Here is a 21,120-nt window from a genome sequence, read left to right on the forward strand (position 1 = left end):
TACCACACAGTGGGAGTCGGGATTGGAGTACTGGGTCTGTAGCCTTGGACATGAGTCCAGCTGGGGGCATTTTGGTCAGCCTCGGGGCAGGATGCTTCAGGGCCGAGAACACTGCCCGAAGCGCAGCCACTGTGTTGTGTGTCCTCTGCCATAGGCAAAGGATGGACGGGTGGGCAAGTCTGCCTTTGGCCCAGGGGTGCCACTTGCCCAGGCTTATGCAAATGAGTCCAGGGGTAACGCAGGCTAATGGCCAGAACAGAGCATCCTGCCTCTTCCAGCAACGTGACGCAAATGTCCTGCCATATCCGGGCCTGGGAGAGGCCACAGGCTGCAGCCGGCCCCTCAGCAGCCCTTCCAGAGGCCCCAACTCCAGGTGTCTCCGTCCACTCTTGGTCCAGGTTATGTCTGGGCCAGGTGACCGTAACTGCCCAGGCATGGGGAAGGGTCTCTTCCTGGGCACTGGCATGGAGACATGATGGAGTGTGGCTTCACGGTGGCCAACTGTTGCTGCAAGGGGGATGTGAACAAGCACCAGTTCCACACGATGAGATGGAAAATAGGATTTATTGGGGGAACCGTACAAGCAGAGGAGATGCGGGGGTGCCCGGGCTGTCACAGCCTTGCAGTGGATGGTGGGCTCCGTGGCCAACTTGCCAGGGGACAGGCCTGTTGCTGGCACTCCCCCCACAATTACAGGGTGGGAGTGAAGGACCTCGCGGCTGAGGACAGGTCCTTGTTAGTAAGCAGGAGGCTCTGTAGTCCCGGTGGGGTCACCTTGCCTCTCCGGACTGCTCCCTCTGACTGGCGAAGCCACACTCTGTGAAGCTGCCTGACAGAAGGGGACATGCCTCTGCTGCCCAGGATGGACCTGGGCCACCCAGGATGCCGCTGGCCTCAGCCAGGGCACGTGTGCCCAGCACGGGCTCCTGGTGACCCCTGGGCTGGCTCCCATCTCGGGAATGACGCCTGCCGTGGGAATCGTGGAGAGGGGGTTTAGTTTAACTTGGAAGGAGCACAGAAGGGAAAGTGTGGAGCACGGAACGAGGCCTCTGGTTTGCCCGGCTCGGGTTGCTGGGGATGGCCGCACCCTGGCAGCAGGCGGCCAGAGACCAGGAAGGCCTACCCAGCACCTGTCCAGAAAAGATTGGTGTGGCTTGACCTGGCCTATGCGGGGCAGCTCAGTTTGAAGCAGGAACTTCCCCAAATGTGCCCAGGCTCCAAGACAGGGGCATTCACTTTGCACCATGCTAAACAGAGCGGGGCCTCGCCAGGTGGAAAGCCCTGGGAAGGCTGCGTGCTCTGCAAACCCAGGGGTGCTGTGGCCGGACAGCAGGGGCGTCCGTGTCCAGGCAGTTTCATCACGTCTTCCAAAAGTCAGGAAGGCGCCACCGCCCTGCCCCACAACAGGTGCCTCTGCAAGCGCCAGCTCTGAGCACTGTTCTCCGCGGACACAAGGACACCATTCAAGAATTCCTCCTGGGAGATGCGAAGACCATCGATGCTTTGGAAGAATGAAAAGAAGTTTCTGCCAAGCAAATCTAAGTGGATGGGAAGTGCCTGTGTGGACGTGAAGCCACCTCGGGTGGGCGGCTCTGAGCTCCTCTGCCCACATCGCCTCACTGGGACTCGCCATCCAGTCTGATGTCTTTGATGTCCCTAATTACAAAGAGACACATGTTCATTGCACACATCAAAACATGGTGGAAATAGATAACACAGAAAGTTCAGGATTCCTGCAATCCTTTTTCCTGGGGATACCACAGTCTAGATCATTTATTTTTGAGACGGAATCTTGCTCTGTCACCCAGGCTGGACTGCAGTGGCATGATCTCCACTCACTGCAACCTCGGCCTCCCAGGTTCAAGCAATTCTCCCACCTCAGCCTCCCAGGTAGCTGGGATTACAGGCACCTACCATCAAACCCAGCTGATTTTTTGTATTTTTAGTACAGACGGGGTCTTGCCATGTTAGTAAGGCTGGTCTCGAGCTCCTGACCTCAAGTGATCACCCACCTTGGCCTCCCAAAGTGCTGGGATTACAGGTGTGAGCCACCACGCCCGGCCAGCTAATTTTTTTTTTTTTTTGAGATAGAGTCTTACTCTGTCGCCAGGCTGGAGTGCAGTGGTGCGATCTTGGCTCACTGCACCTTCCGCCTCCTGGGTTCAAGTGATTCTCTCACCTCAGCTTGAACCCCGGAGGCAGAGGTTGCAGTGAGCCGAGCTCTCGCCACTGCAGTCCAGCCTGGGGGACAGAGCAAGACTCCGTCTCAGAAAAAAAAAAAAAAAAAGGTATAGTCCACCTATACAGGGCATGAATTATGAATGGGGCTTGCAGGGTGGGAAGTTGCTGTGGGTGAGTGAATGTGGAGGCCTAAAGCATTACTGTATATACTGCAGACTTAGTGCACAACACTCAACACTCAGGCTACACTCATTTTTAAAAATTTTCTTCAGTAATAAGCTTACTGTAACTTGATGTTTAAACTTTTTGCTTCTTTTTTTATTAACACTTGGTTTAAAACAAATACATTGTACAGCTGTATAAAAATATTTTCTTTAGAACCTCATTCTACAAGCTTTTATTTATTTATTTTTTGCATGGAGTCTCGCTCTGTTGCCCAGGCTGGAATGCAGTGATGCCATCTTGGGTCACTGCAAGCTCCGCCTCCCAGGTTCATGCCATTCTCCTGCCTCAGCCTCCCGAGTAGCTGGGACTACAGGCACCTGCCACCACGGTCGGCTAATTTTTTCTTTAGTAGAGATGGGATTTCACCATGTTAGCCAGGATGGTCTTGATTTCCTGACCTCGTGATCTGCCTGCCTCGGCCTCCCAAAGTGCTGGGATTACAGGCATGAGCCACTGCGCCCAGCCTCTATAAGCTTTTATTTTTAAGCATTTTTAAATTTTTAAGTTGGACTTTTTTTTTTTTTTTGAGATGGAGTCTCCTAGGCTGGAGTGCAGTGGCACGATCTCAGTGCACTGCAGCCTCAGCCTCCCGAGTAGCTGGGATTACAGGTGTGTGCGACTATGCCTGGCTAATTTTTTTTTTTTTTTTTTTTGAGATGGAGTCTCGCTTTGCCACCAGGCTGGAGTGCAGTGGCATGAATGTGGGCTCACTGCCACCTCCGACTCCCTGGTTCAAGCAATTCTCCTACCCCAGCCTCCCGAGTAGCTGGGATTATAGGCACGTGCCACCACGCCCAGCAGATTTTTGTATTTTTAGTAGAGATAGGATTTCACCATGTTGGCCAGGATGGTCTCGATCTCCTGACCTTGTGATCCACCTGCCTCTGCCTCCCAGAGTGCTGGGATTACAGGTGTGAGCCACTATGCCCGGCTAATTTTTGTATTTTTAGTAGTAGAAGTGGAGTTTCTTCATGTTGGCCAGGCTGGTTTTGAACTCCTGACCTCAAGTGATCCATCCACCTCAGCCTCCCAAAGTGCTGGGATTACAGGTGTGAGCCACCGTGCCCGGCCAAGGATTTTAATTTTTTGCTTAAAAACTAAGACACACACTAGCGTAGGTCTACACAGGGTCAGGGTCATCCATGTCACCATCTTCCATCTCCACATCTTGTCCCACTGGAAGGTCTTCAGGGGCAATAATACACTTAGAGCTGTCATCTCCTATGATGACAATGCCTTCTTTTGGATACTTCTTTTGGATACCTCCAAAAAGTCCTGAAGGACCTGCCTGAGGCCGTTTTACAGTTAACTTTTTGTTTGTTTTGTTTTGAGACAGAGTCTCATTCTGTTGCCCAGGCTGGAGTGCAGTGGCACCATCTCAGCTCACTGCAACCTCCACCTCCCAGGTTAAGCGATTCTCATGCCTCAGCCTCCCAAGTAGCTGGGATTACAGGCTGGCACCAGCATGCCTAGCTAATTTTTGTATTTTTAGTAGAGACGGAGTTTCACCATGTTTCCCAAGCTGGTCTGGAACTCCTGACCTCAGGTGATCTGCCTGCCTCTGCCTCCCAAAGTGCTGGGATTATAGGTGTGAGCCAATGCTGTGGCCTACAGTGGACCTTTTAAATAAGTAGGAGTATATTCTAAAGTAATAATAAAAAGTATAGTAAATAATCTAGTAACATATTTATTATCATTATCAAATATTATGTACTATACATAATTGTATGTGATCTTTTTTTTTTTTTGAGACGGAATTACACTCGTCACCCAGGCTGGATGGAGTGCAATGGCACAATCTCGGCTCACCACAACCTCCACATCCCAGGTTCAAGCGATTATCCTGCTTCAGCCCCCCGAGTAGCTGGGATTACAGGTGCACACCACCATGTCTGGCTATTGTATTTTCAGTAAAGACGGGGTTTCTCCATGTTCCCCAGGCTGGTCTCGAATTCCTGACCTCAGGTGATCTGCCTGCCTCAGCCTCCCAAAGTGCTGGGATGACAGGCGGGAGCTGTTGTGCTCTACTTTTATTTCTGACACAGGTACTGTCTCTGTCGCCCAGGCTGGAGTGTAGATGCATGATCACAGCTCACTGCAGCCTCAACCTCCGAGGCTCAGGTGATCCTTCCATCTCAGCCTCCGAAGTAGCTGGGCATGTACCACCACACACAGCTAATTTTTAAATTTTTTGTAGAGACAGGATCTCACTATGTTGCCCAGTCGTGATCTTGGCTAACTGCAACCTCTACCTCCTGGGTTCAAGTGATTCTCCTGCCTCAGCCTTCCAAGTAGCTGGGATTACAGGTGCTTGCCACCACGCCTGGCTAATTTTTTGTATTTTTAGTAGAGATGGGGTTTCACCGTGTTAGCCAGGATGGTCTTGATCTCTTGACCTGGTGATCCACCTGCCTCGGCCTCCCAAAGTGCTGGGATTACAGGTGTGAGCCCCCTCGCCTGGCCTGCTTGTGGGGTTTTTACAGATGCTCTTGATCAGGTTGAAGAAGCTCCTTTTATTCCTAGTTTGTTGAGTGTTTTTATCAAGAAAGGGTGTTGGACGTTGTCAAATGTTTTGTGTCTATTCAGTGATCACGTGGTTTTTGTCCTTTTCTCTACTGATCTGGTGTGCAGGCATCCTCATCACACACTAGGCTTGGTGACTGCAAGTGAAGGACTCCCAGGACTTAGCCTACCAGCATACTACTGGCTGAGATTTACTACGGCAAAAAGATGCGATGCAGAATTAGCAACAGGAAAATGCATTTGGGGTGAGGGCCAGAGGAAACCAGGTACAAGCCCCCAGAGTCCTCTCTCCCGGGGTCCCCTCCCCCCGAGTCCCCTCCCCTGGAGTCCTCTCCCGCAGAATGTGCTGAATCCTCCAGCCTCGAGCTGTGACATGTGCAAAGTGTTCTCTACCAGGGAAGCCTGCCTGAGCCTAGGCGTCCAGGGTTTTTATTGGGGATTGGTCATGTAGGTGCGTTGTGGCTGTGTGAGTGAATATGGTCACCGAAATTCCAGGCTCAGTAGAAAAGCAAGTATTCAGCAAATATCACAGAACTGCACAGAAAAGAGTGAGCAATGGTTATTTGGGGATATTGTATCCACATAGGAGCTCTTTACTGGTCAAGTTCCCAGATGCCAGCTGGGCATGGTGGCTCACGCCTATAATCCCAGCACTTTAGGAGTCCGAGGCAGGCGGATCACTTGAGGTCAGGAGTTTGTGACCAGCCTGGCCAACATGGCGAAACCCCGTCTCCACTAAAAATACAAAAATTAGCTGGGCATGGTGGTGTGCACTTGTAATCCCAGCTACTTGGGAGGCTGATCACTCACTGTGATCTTGCAGTGAGCCAAGATCACGCCACTGCACTCCAGCCTGGGCGACAGAGTGAGACTCCGTCTCAAAAAAAAAAAAAAAAAAAAAAAAAAAAAAAAAAAAAAAAAAAAAAAGTTCCCAGATGCCAGCCAAGGGTGAACCTTGCACACAGGCTGTTCTGAGGGCAGCAGTCGCAGGCCTGCCGTGTTAAGGCTGATCTGTACAGCTGCTGTGTGACATTAATTGGTTTCGCATGTTAATGCATTCCTGGGATAAATCTTATGTGGTCGTGGTATATAATCCTTTTTTATGTCGCTGGATTCTGTTTGCTGGTATTCTATGTTCCTAAGAAATACTGGTCTGTAGTTTTCTCTTTGTAATTCCTTTGCTTGGTTTTGGTATCAGGGTGATACTGGTCTTAGAGAATGAGCTGGGGCCAGGCACTGTGGCTCATGCTTGTAATTCCAGCACTTTGGGAGGCTAAGGCAGGTGGATCGATTGAGCCCAGGAGTTGGAGACCAGCCTGGACAACATGGCAGAACCCCGTTTCTACTAAAAATAGAAAAATTAGCCAGGCGTGGTGGTGCGTGCGTGTAGTCCCAGCTCCTCAGGAGGGTGAGGTCGCAGTGAGCTGAGATGGCGCCACTGCACTCCAGCCTGGGTGTCAGAGTGAGACTCTGTCAGAATGCGGTCCATAGTAAGGTCTCATCTTTATTCCTGATCTTAGTATTTTCAGTATTCTCGCTTTTCAATTTTTTTGATCTTTAGGTAGAGCTAAATATTTGTCAATTTTATTGATCCTTATACAGAACCACCTTTTGGTTTTATTTATTATTTATTTCCTTTTTTTTTTTTTTTTTTTGAGATGAGTCTTGCTCTGTTGCCCAGGCTGGAGTGCAGTGGCGCAATTTCGACTCACTGCATCCTCCGCCTCCCGGGTTCAAGCAATTCTCCTGCTACAGGCACCCACCACCACGCCTGGCTAATTTTTGTATTTTTAGTAGAGATGGGGTTTCACCATGTTGGTCAGGGTGGTCTGGAACTCCTGGTCTCGTGATCCACCTCCCTCAGCCTCCCAATGTGCTAGGATTACAGGTGTGAACCACCACACCTGGGCTTTTAGTTTTTTTTAATTTTTGTATTTTTTGTGGAGATGAGGTCTTGCCCATGCTAGTATGGAACTCCTGGGCTCAAGCGATCCTCCTACCCTAGCCACCGCAAATGCTAGGATTACAGGTGTGAGCCACCGTGCTTGGCCCTGTTTATTCATTTAGAGACGGGATCTTGCTCTATCTCCCAGGCTGGAGTGCAGTGGTACAATCACGCTTCACTGCAGCCTCCATTTCCCAGGTTCAAGCGATACTACCAGCACATGCTACCATGTCTGGCTGAGGTTTTGGTAGAGACGAGGTCTCACCATGTTGCCCAGTCTTCTTCCTTTTTAATAGAAGTGTTTTTAGCTATAGATTTCCCTCTAAGCATGGCTTTCAGTGCATCCCATAAGTTTTATTTCAAAGTATTTTATAATTATCTTCTTTGGTTCATTGTTTGTTTTAAATTACACACAGGGTCATCCTCTGTTGCCCCAACTGGTTTCAAACTCCTGGGCTCAAGTGATCCTCCTGCCTCTGCCTCCCAGAGTGTTGAGATTACAGGCATGAGCCACGGTGCCCAGTCTCACCCACTGGTTTCTTGTAAGTGTGTTGTTTAATTTCTACATATTTCTGAGTTTCCCAAATTTCTCTGTTTTTGATTTGGTTTTTGTTTGTCACCCAGGCTGGAGTGCAGTGGCACAATCTTGGCTCACTGTAACCTCTGCCTCCCGAACAGCTGGGATTACATGCATGTGCCACCACGCCTGGCTAATTTTTGTATTTTTAGTAGAGACGGGGTTTCACCATGTTGGCCAGGCTGGTCTCGAACTCCCAACCTCAAATGATCTGCCTGCCTTGGCCTCCCAAAGTGCTGGAATTACAGGTATGAGCCACTGCATCCAGCCTTGAAAGGAATGAAATCATATAAAGTATGTTCTTTGACCACAGTGGGATGTAATTACAAATCAATAACAAGGCTGGGTGCAGTGGTTCTTGCCTGTAATCCCAGCACTTGGGAGACTCGAGACAGGCAGATCATTTGAGGTCAGGAGTTTGAGACTCAGCCTGGCCACCATGATAAAACCGTATCTCTAGTACAAACACAAAAATCAGCTGGGCGTGGTGGTACATGCCTGTAATCCAGCTACTCAGGGGGCTGAGGCAGGAGAATTGCTTGAACCCGGAGGGTAGAGTTTGCAGTGAGCTGAGATCACGCCACGGTACTCCAGCCTGGGCAACAGAGAGACTCTATCTCAATAAAATAATGGACTCTTGCTTTATGGCCTGGCTGTGGTTGAGAAGAACCTGAATTCTGCTGGTGGCAGCTTCCCTCCTGTTCTCTCTCTGTCCCATGGCTGTCATGTGAAGGATACTCAAGTGGGAAGTGGGCCCAAGGAGGGGTCCCTATGGGGAGGAGCATGGCCTCCAGCCTCACTTGGGCCTTCAGATGACTGCCGCCCTGGCAGACAAATTCTGTTCAACCTCAGAAGTCAGAACCACCCAGCCCAACCACTCCCATAACGTTGACCCACAAAAGCTGAGACAGCAAATGTTTGTTGTTTTAAGCCCACTATGTTTTGTTGTAATTGGTCACGCACCATTAGACAGCTAATACAATTACCCATAACTCGGTTGGCTTTCAGGAGTACACGTCTTGAAGCACAGCTGAACTTGAATCTTTTCTGAGGAAAAAACAATTGAAAACATGAATTAATAATTCTTCTCTTGTTGAAGCTGACAGAACCAAGGACACACACCTGGTTAATGATGCCCTCAAGGCTGTGAGGAGAAAGACAACCGGGTGAAGCAACGCTGGGAATTCAACGCATCAGTTACCTTCCCAGGTAAGAGGAGCTACCTGAGCTCCTAAGAGTTGATCTTCAGCTGCTGTCATGGAAAATACTGGGGGTCAACTAGACATCAAAGATGAAAGGCCAGGCCTCCAGCACAACTTTCTCTGTAAGCCAAATAGTGGCTTTCTCAAAGAAATCTTTTTTTCAAAAAAATGTTTTGTAAAGACAGGGTCTTGTTCTGTCACCCAGGCTGGACTGCAGTGCATGGTTCACTGCAGCCTCCACCTCCCGGACTCGGGTGATCCTCCCCTTTTCTGAGGAGCTCAGACCACAAGCGTGTACCACTATGCTCAGCTGATTTATAAACCTTTTTTTTTTAGAGACAACGTTTCACCATGTTGGCCAGGCTGTTTTCTTTTCTTCTTTTTTTTTTTTGAAGCAGAGTTTCACTCTTGTTGCCCAGGCTGGAGTGCAGTGGCGTGATCTTGGCTCGCTGCAACCTCTGCCTCCCAGGTTCAAGGGATTCTCCTGCCTCAGCCTCCCAAGCAGCTGGGATTACAGCATAGCTGGGATTACAGGCATGCACCACCATGCCCGGCTAATTTTGTATTTTTAGTAGAGATGGGATTTCTCCATGTTGATCAGGCTGGTCTTGAACTCCTGACCTCAGGTGATCCGCCTGCCTCAGCCTCCCAAGCAGCTGGGATTACAGCGTAGCTGGGATGACAGGCGGGAGCCACTGTGACTGGCCAACTTGGATTTGTTACTGTTATACAGGACATGGCCCTTAATATTCACATGAATGACAGTGAGACACACAAAGCTTTCTAAAGATTGGTTTTGGCCGGGTGTGGTGGTGCGTGCCTGTAATCCCAGCTACTCGGGAGGCTGAGGCAGGACAATCACTTGAACCCAGGAGGTGGAGGTTGCAGTGAGCCGAGATGGCTCCATTGCACTCCAGCCTGGGAAACAAAAGCAAAACTCTGACTCAAGAAGAGAAAAAAAAAAGGTCAGGCGCAGTGACTCATGCCTGTAATCCCAGCACTTTGGGAGGCCAAGACGGGCAGATCACAAGGTCAGGAGGTCAAGACCATTCTGGCTAACACGGTGAAACCGTTCTCTACTAAAAATACAAAAAATTAGCCGGGCATGGTGGCGGGCGCCTGTAGTCCCAGCTACTCGGAGAGGCTGAGGCAGGAGAATGGCGTGAACCTGGGAGGCGGAGCTTGCAGTGAGCCGAGATCGCGCCACTGCACTCTGGCCTGGGTGACAGAGCAAGACTCCCTCTCAGAAAAAAAAAAAAAAAAAAAAAAGACTGGTTTTACATTCTGTTTATGTGAATAATTTGTGTGTGCACAAAAGCACAGTCTCCTCAGTGGGTGCCTGGCCTGGGGCATCAGGTCTGAGCTGGAAGAGATAAGGATGCCCATACCCCTGCCTCTGCCCCACACCCTGTCTGTACCTGGGTCCTCCTGCTGGGCTGTGGTGGGGAGCTGCTCCCGTTGCCTCAAGGCCTCCAGGCCCACCAGGTCAGGCTGGTGACAGTGGCTGCGCATGACCATGATGCGGTGACCCTGGGTGATGGCGCGGCTGCGGCAGCCCAGCCGAGCCTGGTCCCGGCACATCCAGTACACCTTCTCCCCAGCCGCCTTCTCCTTCCTGTAGAGGAAGGACTCGTGCACCAGGAATCTGCCCCCCAGGGAAGTCCTCAGGAACTCCAGGGGCCGGAGAGGATCTGAAAGGGAAAGTGACACTGTGAGTGGGGCCACAGGGGCCTGGGTGTCAGGGTTGGGGGTCTGATTTGTGCCCCCAGCCCAGGCCCCACCAAGAATCTGCAATCCCCGAGCAGGCCCCATGGTGGTCCCTGCCGTCCTCCCCTCTGGGCCCTGCAGCCCCGACTCCCGTGCTGGCTGGCCCTCTCCAAGGGCTCTGGGGATGCCTGGGCAGGTAGCCTGGCAAGCACTGGACCCTGAATGCTCCTGAAGGACACTCCCAACCCCTCAGACCTCAGGCTTGCGGGCGCATCCCCCAGGGCGGGGGCTGAGCCGTTCTGGGCTGTGGGCACCAGGGCCTCCTGGCTCCCTGTCCACCTAGCCTCAGCCAGCTGGCAGCCATCTGGACTCTTTTAACATGCTGAACTAAAAGGTCACATGATGTTGGGGTGGCCAGAGAGAACCCCGTGAGACTAGAAGCAGTGTCGGTGGTGTGGGGGTAGACCAAGAGTGTCCGGGATCCACCGTACGGCCCGTCAGCAGATGCCAAGCACTCTCTGCAGCTGCCAATGCCACCCCTGGCCGCCACCCTCTTTCTCTAGAGAGCTGAGTGGGTTTCTACCCCCGAGAGCCAGTCCCTGCTGCCCAGAGGACCAGCTGCAGGAGCTTGGAGCCCACAGATGGAGCCTCCTGCCCTGGGGGAGTTTATGGCCCAGGCTGTCAGACCACCAGGCACAACACACACACAACATCCCACAGGCAGCCTCCAGCCAGCGTGTGGGGCACAGGTCCCGGGAGACCAGGGAGACCCGGCCCAGCGCCCTCCACACGCACCTGGGCTGTCCCACTGCGCCAGGTTGGGGAAGTGCTCCCGCTGCCGCAGGGCCTCCAGGCCACCCAGGTCAGGTGGGTGGCAGTGCCTGCGCATGACCATGACCCGCCGGCCCTGGGTGATGGCGCGGCTGCGGCAGCCCATGCGGGCCTGGTCCCGGCAGGTCCAATACACCTTCTCCCCGGCCGCCTTCTCCCGCCGGTAGAGGAAGGACTCGTACACCAGGAAGCTGCCCCCCAGGGGCGTCTTCAGGAACTCGGGGCCTCCTGTTGAGAAATGGGAGGAGCACTGGACACCAGCTCTCAGAGCCAAGATCAGCATGGCCCCAAGATGAGACCTCCCCCCAATGCCCACACCCCCTCCTCACAGTGAGGTGCCCCCGGAGCCCAGGACACAGATGCCACCATCCCCCCAACTCCGCTGGGGCTCCAGCTGCTGGGGTCCCCCCCTGAGGCTGGGGACTGGTCAGGTGAGGCCCCTGCAAGTGGAGGCCAATCGTCCCACCTTGCGATGCCTTCAGGGAGGCAGTGTCTGCTGCGTCACTCATCCATCCCCAGCACCCGCCCAGGCTCACATGCAGGGTGTGCGATGCCTGGTTGGTCAGAGGAATGACCCAGGGCCCACGGGGGACAAAGCTGTTCAGAGCTAGATGGGGCTGAGAGGGGTGGCCCCTGAGAGCCGCGCAGGTGGAGATGTGACCCGAGGACTGTGAGGAAGAGGCAGGGAGCAGCATCCACTGTCCTGGATGTGGTGAGAGGGAGGACTCTGGCGGGTGGCTGTGCCTTGCCCAGAGGACACCCTTTCCTCCGTGCAGGCTCAGGGGCCACAGAGGTAGAGAGGCGGCCTGGGGCATCGTGGACACATCAGGGGGCAGTGGAAGCAGGGGATGGGGGGGGTAGCAAGCCCTAGAGGAGACGCTGGCGGGGGGTGGGAGGGTGTCTGGCTATGGAACTACCTTCGAGAGGGATGGAGAGGGCTGGGCAGGGGCCATGTGGAGTGGGGAGGCTCGGGAGGCAGGAGGACCCTGCAGGGTACAGCAGCACAGGAGCCTGGGGTCCCCGAGACAGAACAGGTCAGGAGGAAGGTGGGGACCCCAGGCCACGGAAGGAGGCAGTGTGACCATGGGGCACGCTTCATCCCCTTCCACACGGATGAAAACATCCAGCAAGGGGCTGCGCATGGTGGCTCACGCCTGTAATCCCAGCACTTTGGGAGGCCGAGGCAGGCAGACCACAAGGTCAGGAGTTCAAGACTAGCCTGGCCAACATGGTGAAACCCCATCCCTACTAAAAAAATACAAAAAAATTAGCTGGGTGTGGGGGCGTGCACCTGTAATCCCAGCTACTCAGAAGGCTGAGACAGGAAAATCACCTGAACCCGGGAAACAGAGGTTGCAGTGAGCCAAGACCACGCCCCTACACTCCAGCCTGAGCGACAAGAGTGAAACTGTCTCAAAAAAAAAAAAAAAAGACCCCTCATCTGGGAGGATCAACATCTGATTAACAGCAGCAACAGAAAGGGACGATGATGGGGAAGTTAATAAAGAGCACGAGAGGATGACCCCACGATGAAGGACACAAGCCGGAGGCCTAAAAAGGCCCTTGGTACCCCCAGCACAGCCCGGTACAGCTAGGAGGCAGCAAAGACCCTAAAACCTCAAGCAAAGCTGACGGCACACACAGGATCAGTCACGCAAAAGCTGCAGTGACGTTCAAGGGCAGACTCTGCACCTGTGACACCACGGAGGCCAGGCTGCCCCTCCGGAGAGGGAGGCGACAGATACTTCAGACGTGCAAGGCCTCATCGAGCTATCTCCCGGGACCTGCTCAGGAAACGACCGGAGGCAGGACTTCTCCAGACCACAAAACCATGAAGAAAACCAAGAAAGAGAAAGGCAGGCCCAGAAGCAGTGAGTCAGCACAGTGAACCCCAAGGGACAGCTGGGCGCAGCCTCTGCCCCCGGGCCAGGCTGCACTGGGCGGCTCCAGCAACCCGCAGTTGTGGATGATCGGATCCAGGTGGGGTCGACCTGGATACACAAAACCAGGCAAACAAACGCAGCAGCTGCCGCCCCACAGAAAAAACAGAGCTGTGTTAGGAAAATGGGACCACAGAGCACCCCCCGGTCAACGGCGAGCAGGTTTCTAGGCTAAAGTAAAACCAAACATGGTCGGGTACGGTGGCTCATGCCTGTAATCCCAGCACTTTGGGAGGCTGAGGCAGGCAGATCACCTGACGTCGGGAGTTTGAGACCAGCCTGGCCAACATGGTGAAACCCCCTCTCTACTAAAAATACAAAAATAGCCGGGCAAGGTGGCAGGTGCCTGTAATCCCAGCTACTCAGGAGGCTGAGGCAGGAGAAATGCTTGAACCCGGGAGGCAGAGGGTGCAGTGAGCCGAGATCACGCCACTGCACTGCAGCCTGGGTGACAAAGCAAGACTCCGTCTCAAAAAAAAAAAAAAAGCCTGTGAAAGAAGAGCACTGAGTGGCTGACAAGGAAATGGAAAAACCAATTAATGGTAGCAGGGCACATTTTAGGAAATAGGGCAGCCAAGACCCTAAGAAACAATTGCTCAGTTATTTGTGGGGTCAGGACAGGAGCAGGGGTGAGAACGAGGTGGGGACAGCTGCATACCTTGCAGCACTGTCTCTCTGGAGATGGAACAAAAAGAGAAAGAGAATCACAGCTCTCAAGTCTCAGAGAAGTTTAGGGCCATGAGGCAACTCACATGACCCAAAAGCTTCAGGATCGGGAAGAGCCACCGGAGAGACAGGCCAGCGCCTCGGGGCCACGAAGGAAGAGCAGGGGAGTGGAGGAGGCCACGATGAAATGGCTCCTCAGCCAGACGGGATGGGGACATTTACACAACTGTGGTTGTGAAGTCAAAACACCAGGCACTGCGGGGGGCCGACCGTGTGGATAAAGATGGAGACACCCGTGTGACTCTCCTCAGGCCAGCGTTTCAGGACATTATGGGTGTCTATGGAACCGCTGGCCGAGAGGAGAAACCGGCTGCATGGAAATATCACCTCCTCAATCCTTAACCACTCAGAGGTTAAGACAGGCTCACACCATAGCAACAAGACTGACCATGTTCAGTCACCACCCTCTGTTACTACTATGAAGTCTTAAGACAAACAGAGGAAGAGGAGGGCAGGGAGGTCTATCCCTGCTGCTGCTACCGTGGGGCAGGTCAGGCTGGAAGGGTGAGGCTGGGCTGAGCAGGAAGGAGAGACCCGTTGAAAGCGGCATCAGGGGGGCCAAGGAGTCGGAGGCCAGGGCCATAGCTCCTTCTAGGATGTTCACAGAAGGGAAGAGGACGTTTGCCAGCGGGACCCGCAGGGTGGGGAGGGAAAGGCAGTGTGGGGCTCCTGCCTGCTTCCTGGGGCCCAGCTCCCCGCCCAACCCCAGGTACCTGGGCTCCCCCGCTGTGCCGTGTTAGGGCGTTTCTCCCGCTGTCTCAGGGCCTCCAGGCCCCCGAGGTCAGGCGGGTGGCAGTGACCACGCATCACAGTCACCCGTCGGCCCTGGGTGATGGCGCGGCTGCGGCAGCCCATGCGGGCCTGGTCCCGGCAGGTCCAATACACCTTCTCCCCGGCCGCCTTCTCCCGTCGGTAGAGGAAGGACTCGTACACCAGGAAGCTGCCGCCCAGGGGCGTCTTCAGGAACTCAGGGCCTCCTGGGGAGGTTCAAGAGGCAGTCAGGGGAGGGGGCGGGGGCTGAGCAGGCCTGATCGTACCCCCTTCCCTCCCTGGACCTCTGGAGGCAAGAGTCAACACAGGGCTGGTGAGCCCCAAAGGAAGGCAGCTCACCAGGGTCTGCGTCCACGTCCTGGTCCTCGTCTGGTGATCCTTCCAGGGCCTCGGGCTGGGTGGGCAGCTCCTGGTCTTCGACCTTTGCTCGCTTTCTGGGTCGAGGCCTGGTGAGAGTCAGGGGACCCGGACCCCTGCGGTACAGCAGACTATCCACGCCTCGGAGCAGCGTGTCCACTTGGCTCCCAGGGCCGTCCTGCCCAGCCTGCAGTGTGTCCATGGCCTTCTCCTGCTGCCGCCGGGCTTCCAGGCCCTCCATATCGGGCTGGTGGCAGTGCCCACGCATCACGGTCACCCGCTGTCCCTGGGTGATGGCCCGGCTCCGGCAGCTGTGCAGCGCGTGGTCCCGGCAGGTCCAATACACCTTGTCCCCGACAGCCTTCTCCCGCTTGTAGAGGAACGACTCGTGTACCAGGAAGCTGCCCCCGTAGCACGTCCTCAGGAACTCGAGGGGCCGGGCCTGTCCTAGAGGAGGGACCCAAGTGGTCACAGCCACCAGCGGGTGGAGAGGAGCCCAGGAAGGACAGCCCCTGCAGATTCTGGGGGCTGACACGAGCCTTTCTCCTTTAAGGCTGAAATTTACCCTGGCTTCCTGAGCCAGATATGTCGGAGCCCCCAAACCCATTCCCACTGAACCCCTACCACCAAGCGCCCCGGCGGGGAGTCTTATTCCTCTCCTAGCAGTCAGTGAGGTCGCCCCAGTTGAGGCCTGTTCAATGTTGCATCAAGGTCACACCTGGAGGGGCCAACCTGGACTCGGACGCGGCGGCCTCTGTTTTCTGTCACTACTGCTCATATTTTTTTAGGGTTTGTTTAAAAAACCTATCCAGTTTTGAATAAAACACGCAAGGTATAATACACTCAAATGGTTCCAAAAGATCACAGTGAAAAATAAGTCTCCCTGTTCCCTGCCCCTCCCTTCCTGCCCCAGGTGCCCAGGGCAGGCGCCACCTCTGATCCTTAAGGCTGTGTCAGGAGGCACCTGGCCTCCTCGAACCCAAGCCCATCTCCTAGTTACTGGTAATAAAACAGCCAGAACTCCCATCTGCCACGTGCCAAGCCCCAAATGTGCAATTTACACAACAATCCAGGTTATCACAGCCACCTTAGGATAAAGCTCCTGGAACGCCAGAAATGAAGCCAATTTTCTGAGGCTACAGAGCTACCATCAGGCAGGGCTGAAATTTGAACCTAGGACCCAAAACCCAAGACTCTCCCACCAGCCTTTTTTTTTTTTTTTTTTTTTTTTTTTTTGAGACAGAGTCGCACCCTGTCACCCAGGCTGGAGTACAATGGCTCGATCTTGGCTCACTGCAACCTCTGCCTCCCGGGTTCAAGCAATTCTTCTGCCTCAGCCTCCCGAGTAGCTGGGATTGCAGGCACCACCACGCCCAGCTATTTTTTTTTTTTTTTTTTTGAGACAGAGTCTCGCTCTGTCACCCAGGCTGGAGTGCAGTGGCGCAATCTCAGCCCACTGCAAGCTCCGCCTCCCGGGTTCACGCCATTCTCCTGCCTCAGCCTCTCAAGTAGCTGGGACTACAGGCGCCCGACAGCACACCCGGCTGATTTTTTTTTGTATTTTTTTTAGTAGAGACAGGGTTTCACTGTGTTAGCCAGGATGATCTTGATCTGCTGACCTCGTGATCCGCCCACCTTGGCCTCCCAAAGTGCTGGGATTACAGGCGTGAGCCACAGCGCCCAGCCTCGCCCAGCTAGTTTTTTGTATCTTTAGTAGACACAGGGTTTCACTATGTTGGCCAGGCTGGTCTTGAACTCCTGACCGCATGATCCGCCCACCTCAGCCTCCCAAAGTGCTGAGATTACAGGCAAGAGCCACTGCACCCGGCCTAGGTATCTTTCCTGAACTTAATGGACACCAGAAGGCCGGGCGCAGTGGCTCACGCTTGTAATCCCAGCACTTTGGGAGGCCGAGGCAGGCGGATCACGAGATCAGGAGATCGAGACCACGGTGAAACCCTGTCTCTACTAAAAATACAAAAAATTTAGCCGGGCGTGGTGGCGGGAGCCTGTAGTCCCAGCTACTCGGAGAGGCTGAGGCAGGAGAATGGCATGAACCCGGGAGGCGGAGCTTGTAGTGAGCCGAGATTGCGGCACTGCACTCCAGCCTGGGCAACAGAGCAAGACTCCGTCTCAAAAAAAAAAAAAAAAAAAAAAAAAAATGGACACCAGAATCGCCTGGGAACCAGATAAAATTCTGATTTTTTTTTTTTTTTTTTTTTTTGAGACAGGGTCCAGGTCTCTTGTCCAGGCTGGAGGGCAGTGGCATGATCTCGGCTCACTGCAGCCTCAATCTCCCTAGCTTAAGTGATCCTCCCACCTCAGTCTCCCAAGTGGTTGGGACCACAGTCGCACACCACAACAGCTGGCTGATTTTTTGTAGATATGGGGTCTCAATATATTGGCCAGGCTGGTCTTGAACTCCTGGGCTCAAGCGATCCTCCTGCCCCAGCCTCCCAAAGTGCTAGGATTATAGGCATGACCACTGTGCCTAGTCCACATTTATATACATTTTTTTCTTTTTTTTTTTTTACCGAGATGGAGTCTTGCTCTGTTGCCCAGTCTGGAGTGCAATAGTGCAATCTTGGCTCACTGCAACCTCTGCCTCCTGGGTCCAACCGATTCTCTTGCCTCAGCATCCCCAATAGCTGGGATTACAGGCATCTGCCACCATGCCCGGATAATTTTTTATTTTTAGTAGAGATGGGGTTTCCCCATGTTGGTCAGGCTGGTCTCAAACTCCTGACCTCAGGTGATCCACCTGCCTTGGCCTCCCAAAGTTCTGGGATTACAGGTGTGAGCCACTGGGCCCAGCCATATGTATATATAATTTTTTTTTTTTTTTTTTTGAGATGGAGTTTTGCTCTGTTGCCCAGGCTGGAATGCAGTGGAGCCATCTGGGCTCACTGCAACCTCTGCCTCCCGGGTTCAATAGATTCTCCTGCCTCAGCCTCCTGAGTAGCTGGGATTACAGGTGCGCACCAGCACGCCCGGCTAAGTTCTGTATTTTTAGTAGAGACAGGGTTTCACCATGTTGATCAGGCTGGTCTCGAACTCCTGACTTCATGATCTGTCTGCCTTGGCCTCCCAAAGTGCTGGGATTACAGGCGTGAGCCATTGTGCCCGGCCACATTTATATTTTTAAAAGTCATTTTAACTTCGAGTACATTTTAAAAGACCCTGTGGGAACCCACATTTCTATTTGGGCTCAGGAAGGGCCCTCGGGTCCCCTGCCCGAGTGGACGCGGCAGGGAGGTGGACCGTACTCACCCAGCCCCAGGATCGAGCGCTTCTTGGGCGGCAGGCTCAGCAGTGACAGGGCTCGGGGTCCCTCCTCCTCCGGGGCTGGCTTGCTCAGCCCCAGCCCAGGAGTGGGCTCTGGCTGTGGCTCCGGCTCCGGCTCCTCAGGGCACTGCCACGGGCCCACCCCCTCCAGTGGCTCCTCCACTTGGCCTCCAGGGCCCTCAGGACCCTTGCGCTCTCCGCAGCCCTCTGGCAGGGCCTTGCTGGGCAGCTTCTCCCTCTGGCGCCGGGCCTCCAGGCCTTGCTCATCAGGAGCGTGGCAGTGGCCCCGCATCACTGTAGCCCGCAGGCCTCGGGTGATGGCCCGGCCCCGGCAGCCCAGCTCAGCATGCTGGCGGCACTTCCAGTACACCTTGTCCCCCACAGCCTTCTCCTGCTTGTACAGGAAGGACTCCAGCACCAGGAGGCGGCCCCCGAATGGTGTCCTCAAGAACTCCAGGGACCGAGGGGCTGCTGGGGGAAGGGGAAGGCTGGGTTAGCTAACCTAGAGCAAAGCTCAAGGTCGCAGGCACAGAGAGCCAGAGAGGGCGTGGGGGTCCTGAGTGTAGCAGGTGCCTTCTCCTCCTGCTCCCAAGCAAGAAGCCCAGACTCTCAGGGCTGGTTTTTATTTTGGGGGTGGTAGCGGATGTTTTTAGGGAGCTGAAGGAATTCTGCACATCACTGCAACTCCCATGAGCTCCTGGTACCTGAGTGTGATCGTCACACCAGCCTGGGACAGGCTCAAGATCAGAGGCCAAGAGGCTCAGCTTGGAGCAAGGACAAGACACTATGCTAGAGGGGAGGTGTAGAGGGCCTGCTGTGAGCACCAGAACCCACAGGGTGGCTGGGCAGGGGCACCAGGCCACACCTCACCTGTGTCCAGCTTGCTGCACTTCTGTTCAGGCATCTGCAGGGCTGGCTGGACCACCCCTCCCTGCTCCTCCACTGGCAGGATATGCAAGGTGCTGGCGAGGGTGGCGGGGCCAGCCATCTCCAGGGACAGGACGCAGTGCACTTCCTGGGGCTTGGATCCCACCCCATCCTCATCTTGGTTGGAGGCTGTGAGCAGGACCAGTTTGGGGAACTCTCTGGACTTCCTGGGGGCAGCCGGGACGACGTCCGTGGCTGGCTCGGGGGATGGCTCCTGGCCGGCCTTCACGCTCTCGCCCTCCTGCTCGCTGGGCTCGGGCAGGGGCATCCCAGGAGCCAGGGCCTGTCCCTCAGGCCACGCTCAGCCCCCAGCAAGGAACCTGGAGTCCAGCAGTTCGGTTCTAAGGAAGGAAGCAAAATCCTGTCAGTGGAGGAAGCACTTGGGGGACTCTAGACGTGGATCTGGGAGGGAGGTGGGGCAGATGGGGCTGCCTCACTGCTCGCTGGGGCCAAGGCTGGCGGGGGGCCTGATGGAACTAGGCTTCTGCTCCGCCAGTTCCTCTCCTGGCAGCCTTGGGTACATCACCCCCATCCAACCCCACTTTCCCCACCTGGAAAATGTGCACAATAAACACCCTCCACAAGGGGCCATCAGAGTGACTAATGGACTAAGAGCTCAGCCACATGCTGAGCACAGAAGAAGGGTTTCCACCTGCGTTTCCAGTCCCCGCTCCAGCCCCTACATTATGACGGCAGGACGTTCTTATTGACCCAGTTATAGATGAGGACAGTGAGGCACAGACACCTGTGATATGCCTGAGGCTGAAGAGGCAGGAAGCTGAGACTCGTTTCTGCTCAGATGCCCAGGGACTTGCCAGGACCTTTTTGGAAACCATGCGATTCACCAGGACACCAGGCACCTGTCTCAGGAGCGTGGGCCTGGCGCGCAGAGCCCCTTCCAGAGGACAGCGCCACATCATGGCCTGGGAGGCAGAAAGCCCTTTCTGGGCTCAGGCAGACCCAGTCCCGCTCCTAGCCTGGAGGCCCCAGGCCACCCCCTCTTCGGGAGATGTCAGGGCCCCACCGGGGCAGCCACCTTGTGCTGGAGCTGTTGCTGCCTCGCCTGGTCGGGGACGGGGCTGTGGTGGTGTCTGGAGAATCCTGAGGTCACCACAGGTTCCAGCCTGGAGAGGCAGAAAGGGCAGATAGTGGGGAACCAGCGCAGGGCTGGAGTGGGGGCCTGGGGGCAGTCAGTGGCAGTCATGGTGTGGGTGGGGCTTTTTGTGTGGGGGAAAAGAGAGAGATCAGATTGTTACTGTGTCTACGCAGGAGAGGAAGACATAAGAAACTCCATTTTGATCTGTACTAAGAAAAATTGTTCTGCTTTGAGATGCCGTTAATCTGTAACTTTAACCCCAACCCTGTGCTCACAGAAACATGTGCTGTATTGAATCAAGGTTTAATGTATTTAAGGCTATGCAGGATGTGCCTTGTTAACAATGTTTGCAGACAGTATGCTTGGTAAAAGTCATCGCCATTCTCCATTCTCTATTAACCAGGGACAAAATGCACTGTGGAAAGCCACAGGGACCTCCACCCAAGAAAGCCTGGGTATCGTCCAAGGTTTCCCCCCACTGAGACAGCCTGAGATATGGCCTCATGGGAAAGGAAAGACTTTACATCCCCCAGCCTGACACCTGTGAAGGGTCTGTGCTGAGGAGGACGAGTGAAAGAGGGAACCCTCTGCAGATGAGGTAAGAGGAACGTTTCTGTCTCCTGCTTGTCCCTGGGAATGGAATGTCTTGGTGTAAAGCCGACCATTAGTTCTATTCTGAGATAGGAGAAAACTGCCCTGTGGTCGGAGGCAAGATATGCTGGCAGCAATATTGCTCTGTTACTCTTTGCTAACTGAGATGTTTGTGTGAAGTGAAACCTAAGTCTGGCCTATGTGTACATCCAGGCACAGTACCTTCCCTTGAACTT

At 54.3% G+C, this 21,120-nt stretch overlaps 1 protein-coding gene and 1 long non-coding RNA gene across 24 annotated transcripts in view; one reads left to right on the forward strand and one right to left on the reverse strand.

Annotated features, from left to right (window-relative positions):
- Positions 1-545: 545 nt before the first annotated feature.
- FLYWCH1 (FLYWCH-type zinc finger 1) overlaps positions 546-21,120 on the reverse strand; it is a 44,140-nt gene continuing 23,565 nt past the window's right edge. For 6 of the 23 annotated variants that reach the window (XM_063618352.1, XM_063618340.1, XM_063618342.1 and 3 more), the window contains 8 exons: positions 19,141-19,538; positions 18,256-18,741; positions 14,968-15,432; positions 14,571-14,834; positions 11,156-11,419; positions 10,072-10,344; positions 8,438-8,498; positions 546-1,656 (listed from right to left, as the gene is read on the reverse strand). In XM_063618352.1, the coding sequence (XP_063474422.1) occupies positions 1,617-1,656; positions 8,438-8,498; positions 10,072-10,344; positions 11,156-11,419; positions 14,571-14,834; positions 14,968-15,432; positions 18,256-18,741; positions 19,141-19,465 (2,178 nt within the window). In that variant the 5' untranslated portion in view covers positions 19,466-19,538 and the 3' untranslated portion in view covers positions 546-1,616. Of the gene's footprint in view, positions 1,657-8,414; positions 8,499-10,071; positions 10,345-11,155; positions 11,420-14,570; positions 14,835-14,967; positions 15,433-18,255; positions 18,742-19,140; positions 19,539-19,942; positions 20,322-21,120 lie in introns of all 23 variants that reach the window. The other 17 variants (XM_063618345.1, XM_063618344.1, XM_063618349.1 and 14 more) reach the window with 7 other exon arrangements.
- On the forward strand, positions 5,110-9,342 carry LOC134732528 (uncharacterized). The gene is made up of 3 exons (XR_010115828.1): positions 5,110-5,195; positions 7,291-7,416; positions 8,551-9,342. It is a non-coding gene; the product is annotated as an uncharacterized lncRNA (long non-coding RNA).

This window comes from Symphalangus syndactylus, chromosome 14 (assembly GCF_028878055.3).
Source record: "Symphalangus syndactylus isolate Jambi chromosome 14, NHGRI_mSymSyn1-v2.1_pri, whole genome shotgun sequence".
In the NCBI taxonomy this organism is placed as follows: domain Eukaryota; kingdom Metazoa; phylum Chordata; class Mammalia; order Primates; family Hylobatidae; genus Symphalangus; species Symphalangus syndactylus.